This window comes from Stegostoma tigrinum, chromosome 1 (genome assembly GCF_030684315.1).
Source record: "Stegostoma tigrinum isolate sSteTig4 chromosome 1, sSteTig4.hap1, whole genome shotgun sequence".
Classification (NCBI taxonomy): Eukaryota; Metazoa; Chordata; class Chondrichthyes; order Orectolobiformes; family Stegostomatidae; genus Stegostoma; species Stegostoma tigrinum.
In genome coordinates, this window is record NC_081354.1 from 117,596,599 (window position 1) to 117,615,207 (window position 18,609).

Consider the following 18,609-nt stretch of genomic DNA (forward strand, 5'->3'; position numbering starts at 1 on the left):
GTTAACAGGGGCAGCTAGGGGAACAGTCTACCTCAGATCAAGCAAACTGAAAAAATTTACTTCTGTGGATTTCATCATTGTTTGGTTCAAACATTTAAGTACAGTTTAAATTTCGAATCACATCACTTGGCAAGTTGATTAGAAAACAAAGTCAAAGGATTGGAATGATATTCTGGGCTTTCAGACTGAGCTGGGGAAATAATCTTGGCTTTGAGCATTTCTTCATCAATGCAGAATCAACCTGCATGTTCTCAAAAGGGAATCACGTTCAAAACATACGTTTGTGAAGAATAACACCTAAATTCATTTTCAATTCAACCAGTTGAATTATTCAGCTTAATACATGGGCCCTTTCATTGAGGAATTTGATAAGTAATAATTGTAAGCAAAAATACAAAAAGCACTTAAAGATTAAAGAGTCATTTGCTGTATTTGGTAGTTTAGTGTAAAACTGCAGGGAATGTCTTCTGCCCAACTATTAGGTTCAAATGGAGATCATCGAATATGGTACAGGGTCAGCAATAAGAAACAGTTATACAAAGTGACTTTTCCTAATTATGTTTAATTAATGGACAACACAATGACACACAAAGCTGGAGAATCTGAAGCCAAAAATTGAAAGCAGCAGTGGTGGAGATAGCACCTCAAGGTGGAGTCATTCTTGCTTCAACGTTTCAAAAATTAGTTTAAAAATAGCCTTTAGTGCCAGGTCACCACTGTTACTGCAGTGGTGGGGCGGAAGTGGGAGAGAACTCCTCCTCAGGGTATCAATTATTGGTGCAGTATTCAGGAAGGCAGTAAACACCTCTATGTCTGCCAGGAGCAACAGCCCGTCTTCAGCTCTGGAAAACGTGAGACCTCAGTCAACCTTCCTTTGACTGGACTTAAAAGGTCATTGAGAAGTTTGATTAACTCTCACTTCCTCCAGTCACATCCACCAGCATTCTGCCTCTGCAAAAATGATTGTGGTGGAACTGAGCCAGGGAACTGGCACACATGTCATTTTGGTTAGAATCAATCTCATCCATTCCCTACTGGGTTTTTTTCATTTCTGGCTTAGGTACAAGTTGTAAACTGATGTTTCAAACTGCAGTTAATTTCATTTTGACAGGGGAGCGTACCACTAGATCCAACCTGAAACTGGAAAATTGAGGATTTCCTGAAATTGTTGATCTATCCTCATTTCATGGGTCCCAGCTGTATTCAATAACTGGCCGAGTGTTATTGCTCACAGAGTGAGTGAATGTCAGTAAACTGTTTTAGGCACAGCCTGTGGAGAACGTGAGAGCAGATTTGCCCACAGGTTGGACAGCCTCTTTTTGGGGAATGCCAAAGATTACTTGCAACCCCACCACAACCTCACCACAAGGAGGGCATTACATTTTACTGACTTTCATCACATCCGAGCTTAATCTTGCATTTGCCTGACAGCCGGAGAGATTCACTTCCCCCCAGGAGTACAAACTCTGATTAATTCCCTCTTTGCTAGGTGAGGGATGCGGAAGCCAGATGTAACATCCAAAATGCCACCCAAGCCCAACTTCTCCACAGAGACTAAGATGGAATTGGAGACTTCCCTGGTTCTACGAGACTCCTCGATCAGCTGGATAAAAGGTTAATAAAATTAGCAACAAAATCATCAAGGAGAATACTTTTTAATAGTTTTCATTTAAGCTATTAAATATCTTTTGACTACTGTTTATACTTCTTAAATACTATCAACCCTCTTGGCACAACAATCATGGCCACAAAGCAGTATGTATTATAACAGAAATAGAAAAAGGGTGCATGCAGATGGAACTCAGCAAGTCTGGTAGCATCTGTGGAAAGAGAAACAGAGTTCACACTTCAAATCTAATAAGACTGAGCTTCATAAAATGTTTTTTCTTTTATTTCAGATCTTTTACCAGACTCCTTCATTTCAGATTTCCAGCAGCTGTGGTATGTTGCTTTTACTTGAGCAATATGTATCATTTGTGATTTGCGTTCATCGTGTGATTTCAAAGACTGTTGTTTGATTGTTTAATGATTCCCAGCCACATCTATAAACAATTAGAGACTGGAATGTACCTGAGAGTGGATGAAGGATGTACCCAATGCCAAGACACGTGTCTCAGAGCCTCGGGAAGGTGGAATACCATAGTTTGTTACGATGATTCGGGAATCATTGATCCGAGGGAGTTTGTTCATTATTGCATTCTGCATGTTCACTGTCTGCTTATCGCGGTCTGCAGCCAATTCAGGAAATAAATGGAAATGTAACAGTTACCCAGTGTAGGAATGGAGGAAGCAGCATCACCTTCACAAAGGTTAAACTGTGTCATACAGTGCAAAGGTTTAATCTTTAATAGTAACTTCACTATAACAATAAAGGGACATTTAGAACTGGTGTTTAATATGAATTAAAGGAATGAAATGATGCAACACAAAGTACAGATTTTGCAGGGAGTTTTTTTAACAGTTTATAACAAGAAGTCTAAAATCACAGTCTCAATATAAGTATCCATTTTAATTAAAAGTGTCAGAAAAATATTGACCAGTAACCAGAGTTGAAATTAAAAAAGTTTCTGATGTCATATGTATTCTGACAATCAAACTGGAAAATTGCTATTTGCTATTGTTTCCTACCAATGGGACATTGACCCTCTTCTTGATATTGCATTATTTTCACTTGATTACATCAAAAATAAAGTTCATTGAATAACAGCAGAATAATGAAAAAAAAATTGACAGGGCCAAAGATAAAGAGCAGAGAGTGACTAATTTGATTATTCTAGAAGAACGTGCCAGGGTGAAAAATGCCCTACTTCAGTGTAGCAAGGGTCTGCAATTCCATGAATTCACCTGCTAGCAACTTACATCTCTGGGGAGATCAACTATTTTGCAAAAACTGACCAGTTCCAGTTTTGTTTCTTTAAGTGCATCTTGGATACTGCTGACTGCATCAATTCTGAAAAGCAGAAGATCATAACCCACCCTAAAGGATTCCCTAAGCATGTCCTTCATAAAGGCAGGAGGTGACAACTGAATTTTGATAAATGTGTTCTTCAAGCATCCTGACCACAATGCAAGCCTCAGTTCTTAGAGAGGCATAACTAGCACCATTGGCTGATTGGTATCCAGTCAACTGAACACCTGAGTGGTTGGGGAATGTGTTGGGTCAACTTCTTATGATCATGTGCATACTTGTCATTCATGAGTGAAAACTTAGCATGAGATCAACAAAGCCTTAATGAATTAAAAGTCTCAAAAGCAACATGTTTGATGACGATTAATTATTCTACTTAGGAACAAGTGGATCTCTTGTACATTTTACATAGAAGTATTCACTTGGGAAAGGTACATGTGGTTCTGTACCCCTTCACTTTCATTGAGAGATTAATTCTTTTCCATTCCCAGACAGTTTTATGTAACTTGCCAAAAACAATGCTTAACTATTCTGTTCAGAGATGATGGGAACTGCAGATGTTGGAGAATCCAAGATAACAAAGTGTGGAGCTGGATTAACACAGCAGGCCAAGCAGCATCTTAGAAGCACAGAAGCTGACGCTTCGGGCCTAGACCCTTCATCAGAAAAGGGTCTGGGCCCAAAGATGAAGGGTGTAGGCCCGAAGCGTCAGTTTTTGTGCTCCTAAGATGCTGCTTGGCCTGCTGTGTTCATCCAGCTTCACACGTTGTTAGCTTAGCAATTCTGTATTCATTTCATCAAAAATTGTAATCTATTCTGGAGAATATGCTGCCAAGTAGGTACATTTGTAGACTGCTTCAAGCCTTTGAATATTCATTGTAATAAATGACTGAAAATGATACCGAGCTGAATTCTACAGATGGAAGCAAGGATCACAGACTGATCACCATCCCTGCAGCTCCAACCTCCCATCTAGAAGAAATTTCAGACATCAGCTAATCCACACCAAACAACACTGGCCCACAGTAGAAACATTCTGTACACAACCTTAACTCAAGATGAGAAAGTGAGACTTTTGCTAATTAGTAGAAGGAAGCCCATCAGGGCTACTGGCCAATTTAGCTATCTCAGTAATACCAGAAGTCAGTCATGGGAAGAGCCGGAAGCAAACCCCAGGTGAACAGAGCTCAAGTACGTGGGTCCAGGAAAGACCGGATTTTAATCAGGGACCTGAGGCAGGGTTGGGGATTTGGTTTTCCGTGGACCAATAGGAAGTGCTATAGGCTGGGAAACATTTGGGATGGGGTGCTCCCAATGCACAGAGGGAAGCCAGCGAAGTATGTAATGCTATGCCCACCTCTAACAGTTGACCAGTTTGGTTAAAAAACAGCTTAGACTTACACACTGATGCCCATGCCAATCGTTTTATTGCCAATAAACTCAACTTCTCGTTCATTATGTTTTTATAAATGGCTGATGGCCTGCACCTACCCACCTACCATTTTATGGGGTATGGTGCAGGGTTGGATGAGATAGCAGTGGGCCAGTTACCAATCATATTCTATATGCCCTTCCTGCTGAAAACATGCCTGGTGGTGGACCACAAAACCGAGCCAAATGTTGCCAGTAAGTTGAATAAGGTCAGAGCACAGGCAAGTTGCAAACTGACTCTTTTTTTACCGCAGGTCATAAGACAGAGGTCAACACTTGCATATGACAAGTGGTCAGTGCCATGTTGCACTCCCTGATTGCCCTCTGCCAAACAAAACAGTCATCAGCAAATATAACACTGTGGGGCTGGAGGCACGCAGCAGACAAGGCAGCATCAGAGGCGTTGAGAAGTTAATGTTTCGAGTCGGGACCCTTCTTCAGAAAACAACCCAAAATGTCGGCTTACTTGCTCCTCTGATGCTGCCTGGACTGCTGTGTTCCTCCACCTCCACACTGTGATACCTCTGACTCCAGCATCAGCAGTTCTGACTATCTCTGAGTTATCAGCCAATAAAGCCTCCCTAACCACAGCTCCATGTACTTTGGGGTCAGAGATAATGGGAACTGCAGATGCTAGAGAATCCAAGATAACAAAGTGTGGGGCTGGATGAACACAGCAGGCCAAGCAGCATCTTAGGAGCACAAAAGCCGACGTTTCAGGCCGAGACCCTTCATCAGAAAAGCTTTTCTGATGAAGGGTCTCGGCCTGAAACGTCGGCTTTTCAGAAAAGCTTTTCTGATGATGGGTCGAGGCCCCAATTGTCGGCTTTTGTGCTCCTGGGGTGCTGCTTGGCCTGCTGTGTTCATCCAGCTCCACACTTTGTTATCCATGTACATAGAACATAGAACATAGAACATTATGGCACAGTACAGGCCCTTCGGCCCTCGATGTTGTGCTGACCTGCCATACCGATCTCAAACCCATCTAACCTTCACTATTCCATGTACGCCCATATGCTTGTCCAATGACGACTTAAATGTACCTAAAGTTGGCAAATCTACTACCGTTGCAGGAAAAGCGTTCCATACCCTTACTACTGTCTGAGTAAAGAAACTACCTCTGACATCTGTCCTATATCTTTCACCCCTCAATTTAAAGCTCTGCCCCCTCCTGCTCGCCATCACCATCTTAGGAAAAAGGCTCTCCCTACCCACCCTATCTAACCCTCTGATTATTTTATATGTTTCAATTCAGTCACCTCTCAACCTTCTTCTCTCTAATGAAAACAACCTCAAGTCCCTCAGCCTTTCCTCGTAAGACCTTCCCTCCATACCAGGCAACATCCTAGTAAATCTCCTCTGCACCCTTTCCAAAGCTTCCACATCCTTCTTATAATGCGGTGACCAGAACTGTACGCAATACTCCAAGTGCGGCCGCACCAGAGTTTTGTACAGCTTCACCATAACCTCTTGGTTCCGGAACTCGATCCCTCTATTAATAAAAGCTAAAACACTGTATGCCTTCTTAACAGCCCTGTCAACCTGGGTGGCAACATTCAAGGATCCGTGTACATGGACACAGAGATCTCTCTGCTCATCTACATTACCAAGAGTCATAGCATTAGCCCAGTACTTTGTTTTCTGGTTACTCCTAACAAAGTGCATCACCTCACACTTGTCTGCATTGAACTCCATTTTCCACCTCTCAGCCCAGCTCTGCAGCTTATCTATGTCTCTCTGTAACCTACACCATCCTTCGTCACTATCCACAACTCCACCAACCTTAGTGTCGTCTGCAAATTTACTAACCCATCCTTCTACGCCCTCATCCAGGTCATTTATAAAAATGACAAACAGCAGTGGACCCAACACCGACCCTGGCGGTACACCACTAGTAACCGGTCTCCAGGATGAACATTTCCCATCAACTACCACCCTCTGTCTTCTTTCAGCAAGCCAATTTCCGATCCAAACTGCTATATCTCCCACAATTCCATTCCTCCGCATTTTGTACAATAGCCTATTGTGGGGAACCTTATCGAACGCCTTGCTGAAATCCATATACACCACATCAACCGGTTTACTCTCATCTACCTGTTTGGTCACCTTCTCAAAGAACTCAATAACGTTTGTGAGGCACGACCTTCCCTTCACAAAACCGTGCTGACTATTCCTAATCAAATTATTATTTTCTACATGATTATAAATCCTATCTCTTATAACCTTTTCCAACACTTTACCAAATACTGAAGTAAGGCTCACTAGTCTATAATTACCAGGGTTGTCTCTACTCCCCTTCTTGAACACGGGAACCACATTTGCTATCCTCCAGTCTTCTGGCACTATTCCTGTAGGCGATGACGAGTTAAAGATCAATGCCAAAGGCTCGGCAATCTCCTCCCTGGCTTCCCAGAGGATCCGAGGATAAATCCCATCCGGCCCAGGAGACATATCTATTTTCACACTCTGTAGGATTTCTAATACCTCTTCCTTGTGAACCTCAATCCCACCTAGTCTAGTAGCCTGTATCTCAGTATTCTCCTCGACAACATTGTCGTTTTCTAGAGTGAATACTGTTGAAAAATATTCATTTAGCGCTTCCCCTATCTCCTCTGACTCCACACACAACTTCCCACTACTATCCTTGATTGGCCCTAATCTTACTCTCGTCATTCTTTTATTCCTTAAATACCTATAGAAAGCCTTAGGGTTTACCCTGATCCTATCCGCCAACAACTTCTCATGTCTCCTCCTGGCTCTTCTGAGCTCTCTCTTTAGGTCTTTCCTGGCTACCTTGTAACCCTCAGCGCCCTAACTGAGCCTTCACATCTCATCCTAACATAAGCCTTCTTCTTCCTCTTGCCCAGAGATTCCACTTCCTTCGTAAACCATGGCTCCCGCGATCTACAGCTTCGTCTCTGCCTGACCGGTACATGCTTATCTTGGGCACACAGGAGCTTTTCCTTGAATAAGCTCCACATTTCTAATGTGCCCATCCCCTGCAGTTTCCTTCCCCATCCTACGCTCCCTAAATCTTGCCTAATCTCATCGTAGTTGCCTTTCCCCCAGCTATAACTCTTGCCCAGTGGTATACACCTATCCCTTTCCATCACTAAAGTAAACCAAACAGAATTGTGATCGCTATCACCAAAGTGCTCACCTACTTCCAAATCTAACACCTGGCTGGGCTCATTACCCAGTACCAAATCTAATGCGGCTTCGCCCCTTGTTGGCCTGTCTACATACTGTGTCTGGAAGCCCTTCTGCACACACTGGACAAAAACTGAGCCATCTATAGTGCTCGAACTATAGTGTTCCCAGTCAATATTTGGAAAGTTGAAGTCCCCCATGACAACTACCCTGTCTCTCTCACTCCTATGTACTTTGGGTTTGGCATGAAGTGTTCAAGTCAAACACTGAATAACGCATGTGATGCCTTGTCTTTAAAGCTTATGAAACATATTTATTTTGTGAATTTTGACTTTGTGGATAAACCTAACTGCAACACAACATCTTTATAACATTTTTAAAAGCATGAAATGGAATGAATTGCTATAATTTGTGATTGACTAGTTCGAATAGTTGATTGCATGAAAAGGTGAGTGCAACAGAGATAAAATTCAAATTGCGGGTATGAGCGTTGAACAGGAGCATAAAGTGTGGCCACTGGAGATCACAGGTGACTTTAAGTACAGGTCTGAATTATATTCCTGAAAGCATTTAGGATTTAAGTAAATTAATTTGCATGGTGCATTTGCAAAACAAAACAGTAAACTGCTTGAATGAAGCAACATTTCAAGTCTTTGATCTCCAATACCTGAAAGGGTATTTTCCCACTGTTTCCTGATTAACTCTTCCGTCATTTCAATCACATCCCGCCAGATGTCATCAAATATCTCTGCTGAGGCAGCATCTTTAATACAGGCATTGGGAGAAATGGGCGGAATGCCTCGTTTATTTCTCCTTCGTGCAAGTTGAACGTTCTTTTGTTCCAAACTCTCATCATCACTAAAACTGTAATTAAACAAAGCAAGCTCCATGTAACTCACTCCAAAAGAAGACATTTAATAATTTGACAGTATTGCTGGGCTTTGTGTACAGTCTATGTAGCAAATATCCTTTTTAATGTCCACTATTAAAAGAATATTTATTTAAAGCATGAAGATTTTTGCTGTATGGTTGGACAAAATGGGGCATTTTGAAGAAGGAATCATGCATTGAGTTCCAGTGCCTTTCCTTACAACCAGGGATAACTACATTAAATTCAATTAACTAATGCTTTTTGTGTTAAGTGATTGGGTATCTTATAAGTGGAAGGTACTCTCAAGGTGCAATGATAGTGTCCCTAGCTCCAAATCGGGACACCCAGCTTCAAGTCCCAACTGCTTCTGAAGTTGTCATAACACCTCTAAACAGGTTGAGTAGAAAACACCTAACACAGGAAGATGATCTATCTTGGCCTTTCCAGTGTTCCCAGCATCACAGATGTCACTCTTCAATCAAGTTGATTTACTTCACATGAAGTTAAGGCACTGAATACTGCAAAGGAGGTTGACAACATTCTAGCAATAGTGCGAAGACATGTGCTTCAAAAAACTTACCGTGCCTCTAAGCTAAGCTTGTCCAATACAATACTAGCATGTACTTAATGTGGAAAATTGCTCAGGTATGTCTTGCGCACGAAAAGCAGGACAATTCCATCGTGGACATTTACCGACCCATCACTTGTCTGCTCTTGATTAAAAGTAAACTGAAAAGAAATGTCATCAACAGCGCTATCAAGCATCACATGCCAAGCAATAACCTGCTCACTGAGAATCTGTCAGTGAAGGTTACTCAGTTCTTGACCTTGTTACAGCTTTTGTGCAAATAGGGACAAAAGAACAGAAATTCAGAGGTGAAGCAAGAGTAACCATCCTGCTCCTCTGATGCTGCCTGACCTGCTCTGTTCCTCCAGCTCCACACTGTATTGACTTGGACTTCAACATCTGCAGTCCTTGCTGTCTCCAAGCACCCTACACATCAAGGCTACATTTAGTCAGATGCACCATCTAGGAACTCTAGCAAAACTGGAGTCAAGGGACATTAGGAAGAAAACTCTCATTGGTTGGAGTCATACCTGGTGCATAATTAGGTAGCTGTGGTTTTTGGAAGTCAGTTATCTCAGCTCCAGGACATCTCTGCAGGAGTTCCTCAGGGTAGTGCACTAGGCACAACCAACTTCAGCTGCTTCATCAATGATCTTCCCTCCATCATAAGGCCGGAAGTGGGATGTTCACACCATTTAGCAAATTTCAAGTTAACATGAACGTCGAAAGAGATGAGAAAGACCTGCACCAAAAGTCTATGGGGTGCAACTTTAAATAATCAAATGAGATTCCAATGTCTCAATGGAGATTATTATTTTAAGCAGAGGCCAGAATGGGTAGTGATAATGGGAACTGCAGATGCTAGAGAATCCAAGATAACAAAGCGTGGAGCTGGATGAACACAGCAGGCCAAGCATCATCTCAGGAGCACAAAAGCTGACGTTTCGGGCCGAGACCCTTCATCAGAGAGGGGGATGGTGAGAGGGAACTGGAATAAATAGGGAGAGAGAGGAAGGGAGACCAAAGACGGAGAGAAAAGAAGATAGGTAGCGAAGAGAGTATAGGTGAGGAGGTAGGGAGGGGATAGGTCAGTCCAGGGAAGATGAACAGGTCAAGGAGGCAGGATGAGGCGGTAGGTGGGAAATGGAGGTGCGGCTTGAGGTGGGAGGAAGGGATGGGTGAGAGGAAGAACAGGTTAGGGAAGCGGAGACAGGCTGGGCTGGTTTTGGGATGCAGTGGGGAGAGGGGCCTGTCTCTGCTATACTCTACTCTCTACCTATCTTCTTTTCTCTCCATCTTTGGTCCGCCTCGCCCTCTCTCCCTATTTGTTCCAGAACCCTCTCCCCATCCCCCTCTCTGATGAAGGGTCTCGGCCCGAAACATCAGCTTTTGTGCTCCTGAGATGCTGCTTGGCCTGTTGTGTTCATCCAGCTACACACTTTGTTATCTTATGTTAGCCAGAATGGGTAGGTTGTTGTGATTCCCCCACGAGGTGAATCACAAAAGAAACCAGTTTTTTTTCTAAGTCAGGAAGACAAGGAGCTGTCCTGCAAGCCCAAATAGAAGGTTTCAGTACTCCTGCCCATCCAACTCATCATGAGACACTTCAGACAGCCCATCCAAGTCTCTTACTCAGTTGCTTCTGGTTCCTGCTAGTGGTCTCATACTGATTAACATCTCCCTCCCTCCAATAGGTTAAATGCCACTTCATTTTGAGTAACACTGAATGAAGAGTTCTGGGCAAGGCCCAGGAATCAAAACAGTCTCGGCCTCATGCTGCCGAAGTCATGGTGATATGTCGCTTATTTTGACGCCCACTTTCCAAATTACCGGGTCAAGTTATGACTGGAACTCTTCTTCAAGAGTTATAAATTTCTTCACAAGTTTCTGTGCAACACTGCAACAAACATTTCTGGGAAAACCATGTACATCACAACACATCATTGCATTACCTTCATCAACCTTCTTTCTTACCTATTCAAAAGGGATGTTCACCAATTTAGGTATTCGTGATTTTCCCTCAGTGAATCAATACTGGCTCTCCCTAATTAGTCCATATTTGTCAAAGTAACTATTAATTCTATCCAGAACAATTCTTTCTACGTGTTTCTCCATTTCCAAAGTTATATTAACAAATCTCTAATGAGATTGTTGACTTGCTTACCGAGCTGGCTTGTTCTTGTTCAGACGTTTCAACACCACATTAGATAACATCATCAGTGGAGCCTCTGATGAAGCAATGTTATTCTGCTCTGCTTGGAATTTATACTGTCTGGTCCATTATGGCGAGTACTGTCATTTCTGGTTTTGTTCTATATGGGTTTGTGCACGGGGTCCAATTCTATATGTTTGTTGATTGCATTATGGGTTGAGAACCCTTCCCCTAGGAATTCCCGTGCATGTCTATGATTGGCTTGGGATACTCTGGTTGCCTTGTCCCAGTTAAACTGACACACTGGCCACTCTGGCCAACATCAAGAACATATTGGAACTGACAATAAGTCTCCTCAGACCACTAGGAATCGTGGTGGGGCCCACAAGCCCACAGCCACTCCATGACAAACATTCACGAGGATTAAAGATCCCATTCCCACAACAAGCAGAACGAATGTTGTTTACAAAATACCATGCAACAACTGCCACAAACATTACATCGCACAGACAGGAAGGAAACTAGCCAGCAGAATACACAAATGTCAGCTAGCAGCAAAACAGCACGTCAAACGCTCCTTAATAATGGTACACTCAGACAGTGAAGGGCATCACTTTAATTGGGATAGAGTAACCATACTAGCCCAGGCCAAACATGGACACACATGGGAATTCCTAGAGGCATGGCTCTCAACCCATAATGCAGTTAACAAACATATAACATTGGACCCCATATACAAATGCATACAGATCAAAACCGGAAATGACAGTACTCACCTCAATGGAACGTACAGTATAAATTCCAAGTAGAGTAGAATAACATTCATCGAAGGCCTCACTGATGATGTCATCTAGCATGGTGACAAAACGTCTGAACGCGAACAAGCCAGCTCAGCGAGCTAGTCAACAACCTCATCCACAACCCGAGCTAGAGATCTTTGCCAAAAGTTTAAACTGGTCTCTAATTGCTGGGTTTAACCTTACAACTTCAATGGATTCATGGTGCAGTAGTTAGAGCTCTCCAGCTCTCTGGCAGCACCTGGGAAGACAACAACGAAGACTATAATGATAATATTCACTTACCATTCTTTACCATCATATGCAAAATACTCTTCAATCTTTCCATCCACATCAAAGATCTCTTCCTCGAGGAATGAGAAAACGGAGGAGTCTGAGTCGAGGGAACTCAAAGTGGAGTTTGATTCCAAGCCATTGTGATAAGGAGACTGCACAGGAAGCAGGCGTAGGCCTGACAGGCTCAACCTGTAAAGAAGAAATATGTTTCTTTTATGGCACATATACCCTATTGGAAGGAATTTATTCAATGCAACATTTTTAGGGCTCTAAGCATTGCAGTTAAGGTGCAAAGGCCTACAGTAGCATTTCTTACATGTAACTGGAGAAGAAATTGCAGGAGCCCTGGCTGATATATTTGCATCATTGTTAGCCACAGGTGAGGTCCCTGAAAACTGGAGGGGAGTGAATGTTCTGCCCTTGTTCAAGAAGGGCTGCAAAGAAAAACCTGGGAATTATATACCAGTTAGCCTAACATTTATTTTTTGAGATGATTCCGAGGGAAAAGACACATGCATTTGCGAAGACAGGGTTTGATTAGGAATAGTCAGCACAGCTTCATGCATGGGAGATTATGCCTCACAAATTTGGTAGAGTTCTTTGATGAAGTAGTCAGGAAGGTTGATGAGAGCAGTGCCATAAACAAAGTATACATGGATTTCAGTAAGGGTTTTGATAAGATTCCACATGATAGGGTGCTCTGGAAGGTTAGATCGCATGGAATCCAGGAGAGCTGGCAAATTGGATACACAATTGGTTTGATGGTAGAAAGCAGAGAGTAATAATGGAAGGATATTTGTTGGACTGGAAGCCTGAGACTAGTGGCATGCTTCAGGGATCCATGCTGGACCCATTGTTGTTTGTTATCGATAACAATGATTTGGATGAGAATGTACAAGGCATTATTAGCAAGTTTCGGGATGATACTAAAATAGGCAGTATCGTGGACAGTGAGGAAGGTCATCAGAAATTGAAGCAGAATCTTGAGCAACTGGGGAGCAGGCCAAGAAATGGCAAATGGAATTTAATATAGATAAGTGTGAGGTGTTGCATTTTGGAAATTCAAATCAAGGTAGGAGTTTCATGGTGAATGGTAAGGCCTTAAGGAGTAGTGGAAGAGAGGGACCCTGGAGTTCAGGTGCACGGTTCTCTGAAAGTGAGTCACAGGTAGACAGGGCAGTGAAGAAGGCTTTTGATAAATTGGCCTTGACCAGTCAGGATACTGGGTGTAGAAGTTGGGAAGTTATGTTGCAGTTGCACCAGACGTCGGTGAGGCTGCACTTGGAGTATTGTGCTCAGTTTTGGACACTTGCTATCGGAAAAATATTATTAAACTGGAAAGAGTGCAGAAGAAATTTACAAGGATGTTGCCAGGACTCAAGGGACTGAGTTATAGGGAGAGGTTGGACAAGCTACAACTTTTTTCTTTAGAATGTAGGAGACTGAGGGGGATCTTATAGTCGTGTGTTAGATCATGAGAGGCATGGATAGGGTGAATACATTCAGTCTTTTTCCCAATGTTGGAGAATTGAGGACCAGAGAGCATGAGTTTAAGGGAAGAGGAGAAAGAATACATGGGAACCTGAGGGGCAACTTTTTTACACTGAGGGTGGTACGCACATGGAATGAGCTGCCAGCAGATGTGGATGAGGCAGGTACGTTAACAACATTTAAAAGGCATTTGAACAAATACAGGGATAGGAAAGGTTGAGTAGGACATGGGCCAAGTGCAGGGAAATAGGGTTAGTGTGGATGGGCATTTTGATCAGCATGGACCAGTTTGGGCCGAAGGGTCTGTCTCCTTTCTGTAGGATCCTATGACTCTATGGCTCTAACTAAAAACAAAGTGTTGGACAATCCCTAATTGCTTTTGAGAAGATAGCGATGGCTACACATACACGATTCCTGCTATCCTGCCATGTCCACCTCCAGAATCAGGTTCTGAATGAAAAGGTCTATGGTCAATCTTCCTGCCCTGGCACCATCAATGGGCCATTTAAGGGACCCAGGCCACTGCTACAGTGACAACCCAATGGTTGGTGGGCCTGTTGCTATGCAGCATTAGTAAAACAGAGTGTGGGATGCATGTTAGCTGGTGGGAGGGCATGGGGGCTAGGTGATCAGAGGCACATTGGGCAGAGAGGTTCCCATTAAGTGCATCCCCTGCTTTTCACTTCTAACGCCACAACTACCCTGGAAATACCTTCCCCACCCACACACCCTCTCCCTTACCTCCAATGGGGCAGGAGCTCCTGGTGGCTGCCCCTTCCAAATTTCAAAGCAAGTGTCACTGGCTCACAGAAGACTAAACAGACCTTCCTTAAGAGGCAGTGCGGGTCTCTCACCAGCGCTCCTGCCAACAGGTGAGACTCCCGCTGCCCATGGAAGACTCTGCTCCATGTCAATAAATAAAAAACACTGTCCTGTTACAAAACAGGAAATGCTGGAAACATTCTCAAGTTGGTCAGTAACTGCAGACAGAACAGACAAGCTACTCCCGGGTGTTGACCATGTGCCAGAAATTTGAAATCACAGATTAGCAGCAAATAAAAAAAACAAACAAACAATCAGAATGAAGGGAACCAGGAGGGAATGTTTGTGTGTGTACATGCACATTGAGCATGGATGGACACACACGCACCTATATCTTTCTGTTTCAACGAGGTTCAGCTGCAAATTCCTCTAGTTCTAGCAAAAGGTACACACCTGAAAAACTAACTCATCTGTTTACTCCACAAGTGCTGACTGACCCGTTCAGTGCTAAATGCTGACTGACCTACAGAGTGTTACCACCTTGTTTATTAATGCTGTGCTTGCTACGTATCAGGACCATTAACCTATTTAAAATAAGCCAGTACAAAAATAGTGGACAAAGGCATGTCATCCTTCCATTTATATTACACATGGTGATTTCTACATTATTTTGTATAATTTCCTAAACTTTTAATTATAGAAAACACAAAACAGTATAATTTGATACAGCAATTAATTAATAAATGAAATTGACCAAGACCATTGTTGTTCAAACATTATACCAGAAATCAATTGACAGTGGAAAATTCTTTCGTAATGTCCACAATTCTGTTTAATCTGTATGAACTTACTCTTTCATATTGCCAGTGCTATCACAGAAACTAGATAATTTCCGAGTTGCTATGGAGCTGCTTTCTCCGCTCTGGAAATGTTGAAAACCTTCGTCTTTCGGCAGCAACAGCTGAGTTCCCAAAATCCTGCATTATGTAGGCAAGACAGAAATCAAAGCATCTCTTTAGCTCTATTGTTATTGATCAAACAGCATTTCTGGCTTAATTAGGATCAAAAACTGCACAAAGGAAAATATGGAAAAAAGGGAAAAAGCACAACTTACACTTGCGTTGTGCATCGGATGTAGTATAATTTCCCAAATTGCTGTCCACCGGGCCATTACCAAACATAATTTTACACCGAGCCTAAGGAGTTTGACCAAAGGATTGGTCAGAGAGGTAGGTTTTAAGCAGCATCTCAAAAGAGGAAAGAGGGTGTGTCCCAAAGCTTAGAAGTCATTTTGAAACACTCACAGGAGTGTGTTTTCTGAGCGTTAATGTCCTTGTTGACGTTTTGACGTTTCAACCATTGATGTTAACGGAGGGCTGAACTAAAATGACAAACTGAGATAGGCTAAAAGATCAAAATCCACCTTCAAGGATGGTCACCATTTTTGGGACATTAAACTGAGAACTGTTATGGTTAGTTAACAAGGACTGTACATCATTTGATGTGCTATTAAATACACACATTTTTATGAAACAGGAATGTGAAAGTTAATCACAATTATTAACAAAATAGTACCACAAGATTAAAGCTTTTTTAAAATACAATACTCCCCATCAATTAAAATCTGCATGCAGGTGCCAGAGTCAGTCAGTCCTCAAACAAATCACCACAAACCAAAGGTCAGATTGCTAAAACTGTCTGTTACCTGTCACTAACGATTTGCAAGTGTTCAAGCGACAAGGAGATGGTAAGTCTTGATACATCTTGAGTGAAAGATTTATGTTGTTGTACTTCAAGGCTTGAATCATGTGCCACACATTCCCAAGACAAAACCAAAATATGTAGTCTTGCATCTTTTAATTAATTCCATAATTTCTTTCGCGAGATATTTGTATTTTTGTATTTTCTATACCCAGGCATTTCTAGCATGTTATTGTTATTTTCAAATAAAACTGCAACAATGATCACCACAATTGCTTGTTCCTTTTCACAAATTAGGTCTGATTTCCAAAGTGAACCTTTCTTATCCCTTACCCTTGGTTCAAGAAGATTGTCCAGCCGTACTAGCTGACCTTCTCTTGCAATTTGGATACGAACTTATTGTGTCTTTTTATCTGAATGTTCTTCACAGATGAACAATTACAAGAAGTATGGGCTAATTTCTCTAAGGGAACCTTGCATCTGCAACACTCTTTCTACCTCTTAGGTACCTATCCTGGATAGCATGGTTCTTGTTGGACATAAGTTAGAGGCTATTAATAAATCTTGAAGATTTGATATTGAGTGATGTTTCAGCAGGACTTTGAGAACACATTAGTTTTATGATATTGAATCCCAGATCCCTAGTTTTTAAGATCTGTGCAGGGTTAATGGCAGGGTTCTTGGCAGTGTGGAGGAACAGCAGGATCTTGGAGTCTGCGTCCATAGATACCTCAAAGTTGCTACCCAAGTTGATAGGGTTGTAAAAGAAGACGTAGGGTGATTTGGCTTTCATTGGCAGGGGATTTCAGTTTAAGAGCCACGAGGTTATGCTGAAGCTCTATAAAAGCCTGGTTAGACCACAGGTGGAATATTGAGTTCAGTTCTAGTCACCTCATTATAGGAAGGATGTGAAAGCTTTAGAGAGGGTGCAGAGGAGATTTACCAGGATGCTGCCTGGACTAGAAGGAAGGTCTTATGAGGAAAGGTGAGGGAGCAAGGTTTTTTCTCATTGGAACGAAGAGGGATGAGAGGTGACTTGATAGAGATGTACAAGACAATGAGAGGCATGGATAGGGCGGATAGCCAGAGACTTTATCCCCAGGGCGAAAATGACTATTACAAGGGTGCATAATTTTAAGGCGATTGGAAGAAGGTACAGGGAGTTATCAGAGATAGGTTCTTCACACAGAGTGGTGGGTGTGTGGAATGCGCTGCCAGCTTTGGTCGTGGAGTTGGATACATTAGAGACACTTACGCAACGCTTGGATGGGCACATGGATGATAGCAAAATGTAGGGGATGCAGAGTAGTTCGATCTTCGAGTAGGATAATAGGTCGGCACAACATCGTGGGCTGAAGAGCCTGTACTGTCCCGTGCTGTTCTTATGTTCTATGTTCTTGTCACCTGTCACTCCCTCCAGGCATTATTGCTAGTTTGTGGCCTTGCTTCTGTGGCTGTATGCTTGGGGGGTTAACTTGACTCATGGGCTCGTCTGTCTCAAGTATGGAATGGCACTTCTTTTTATTAAGAATGACTCAATTTCCTGTAAGATCTTAAGTTTGGGCAGTTCCTTTCTACCCAAATATTCTCCCCATCCCCCTTTTCTGATGAAGGGTCTAGGCCCGAAACGTCAGCTTTTGTGCTCCTAAGATGCTGCTTGGCCTGCTGTGTTCATCCAGCTCTATACTTTGTTATCTCAGATTCTCCAGCATCTGCAGTTTCTCTTATCTCTGATCTTTTCCACAATGCTGCAATGAAGCCAGGATCACTGTATCCTTGGATGCCTCCGGTAATTCCTGTTAATATCCCCAAACCCCTGTGTCTACTTCTGGCATAAAGAATCCCATCGGTAGTATGTGGTGGGAGATTAAAAACAGTTCAGTCGTTTTACGAATTACTGCAACTAGTTTGCACAATGAATTCTGGAATGTTCCATTAGGAATCACATCAACCTGGGAATGATATATGTTCATTGGAATTCGACCTCCTGTATTGGTTTGACAGCAGTGGCTTTCAAATTGAAAACCCAGTTCTTAAGTCTCTATAGCCAAACCCAACATCTGTCCATGGATTGACCCGGGCCATTAGGTATCTTTCTGTTTCTCCTGGGGAGTGTACTCCATGATGTTACCTTTTTTTCATAATTGCATAAAAAGGCTTTCCTTTTATAAATAAAATGGAAACCTTTGGTCATAGAAATACTCATTAACAGACCAGTGGTGTCACAATATGATTGGATGATTTTAAGAATCCTTTCTATTCCAGAGTGTGAGTCACTCAGAAAGGTGATATCATCCAGGACAGCCAAAGCAAAAGCAATTTTGTTGTTTACCATCATGGCCCCTTCTAAATTAGCTTCCTCAAGAGTGCGTTATAACTTACCTAATGCAATGTTAAACAGTATCGCAAGATAAGGATTACCCTTGCTTTACTCCCTTTTCTACCTCAGTTGGATTGGGTTTAAACTAGTTGGCTTCTACTACAGTTGTGTTATCTACATAC

General features: G+C 42.4%; 1 protein-coding gene across 3 annotated transcripts in view; it reads right to left on the reverse strand.

The window, feature by feature from the left end:
• Positions 1 to 18,609, reverse strand: part of LOC125452182 (protein FAM149A-like) — a 105,315-nt gene that overhangs the window by 22,034 nt on the left and 64,672 nt on the right. For all 3 annotated transcript variants that reach the window (XM_048530292.2, XM_048530283.2, XM_048530301.2), the window contains exons 5-8: positions 15,258 to 15,383; positions 12,163 to 12,342; positions 8,157 to 8,353; positions 2,071 to 2,228 (exon numbers count right to left, since the gene is read on the reverse strand). In XM_048530292.2, the coding sequence (XP_048386249.2) occupies positions 2,071 to 2,228; positions 8,157 to 8,353; positions 12,163 to 12,342; positions 15,258 to 15,383 (661 nt within the window). The remainder of the gene's footprint in view (positions 1 to 2,070; positions 2,229 to 8,156; positions 8,354 to 12,162; positions 12,343 to 15,257; positions 15,384 to 18,609) is intronic.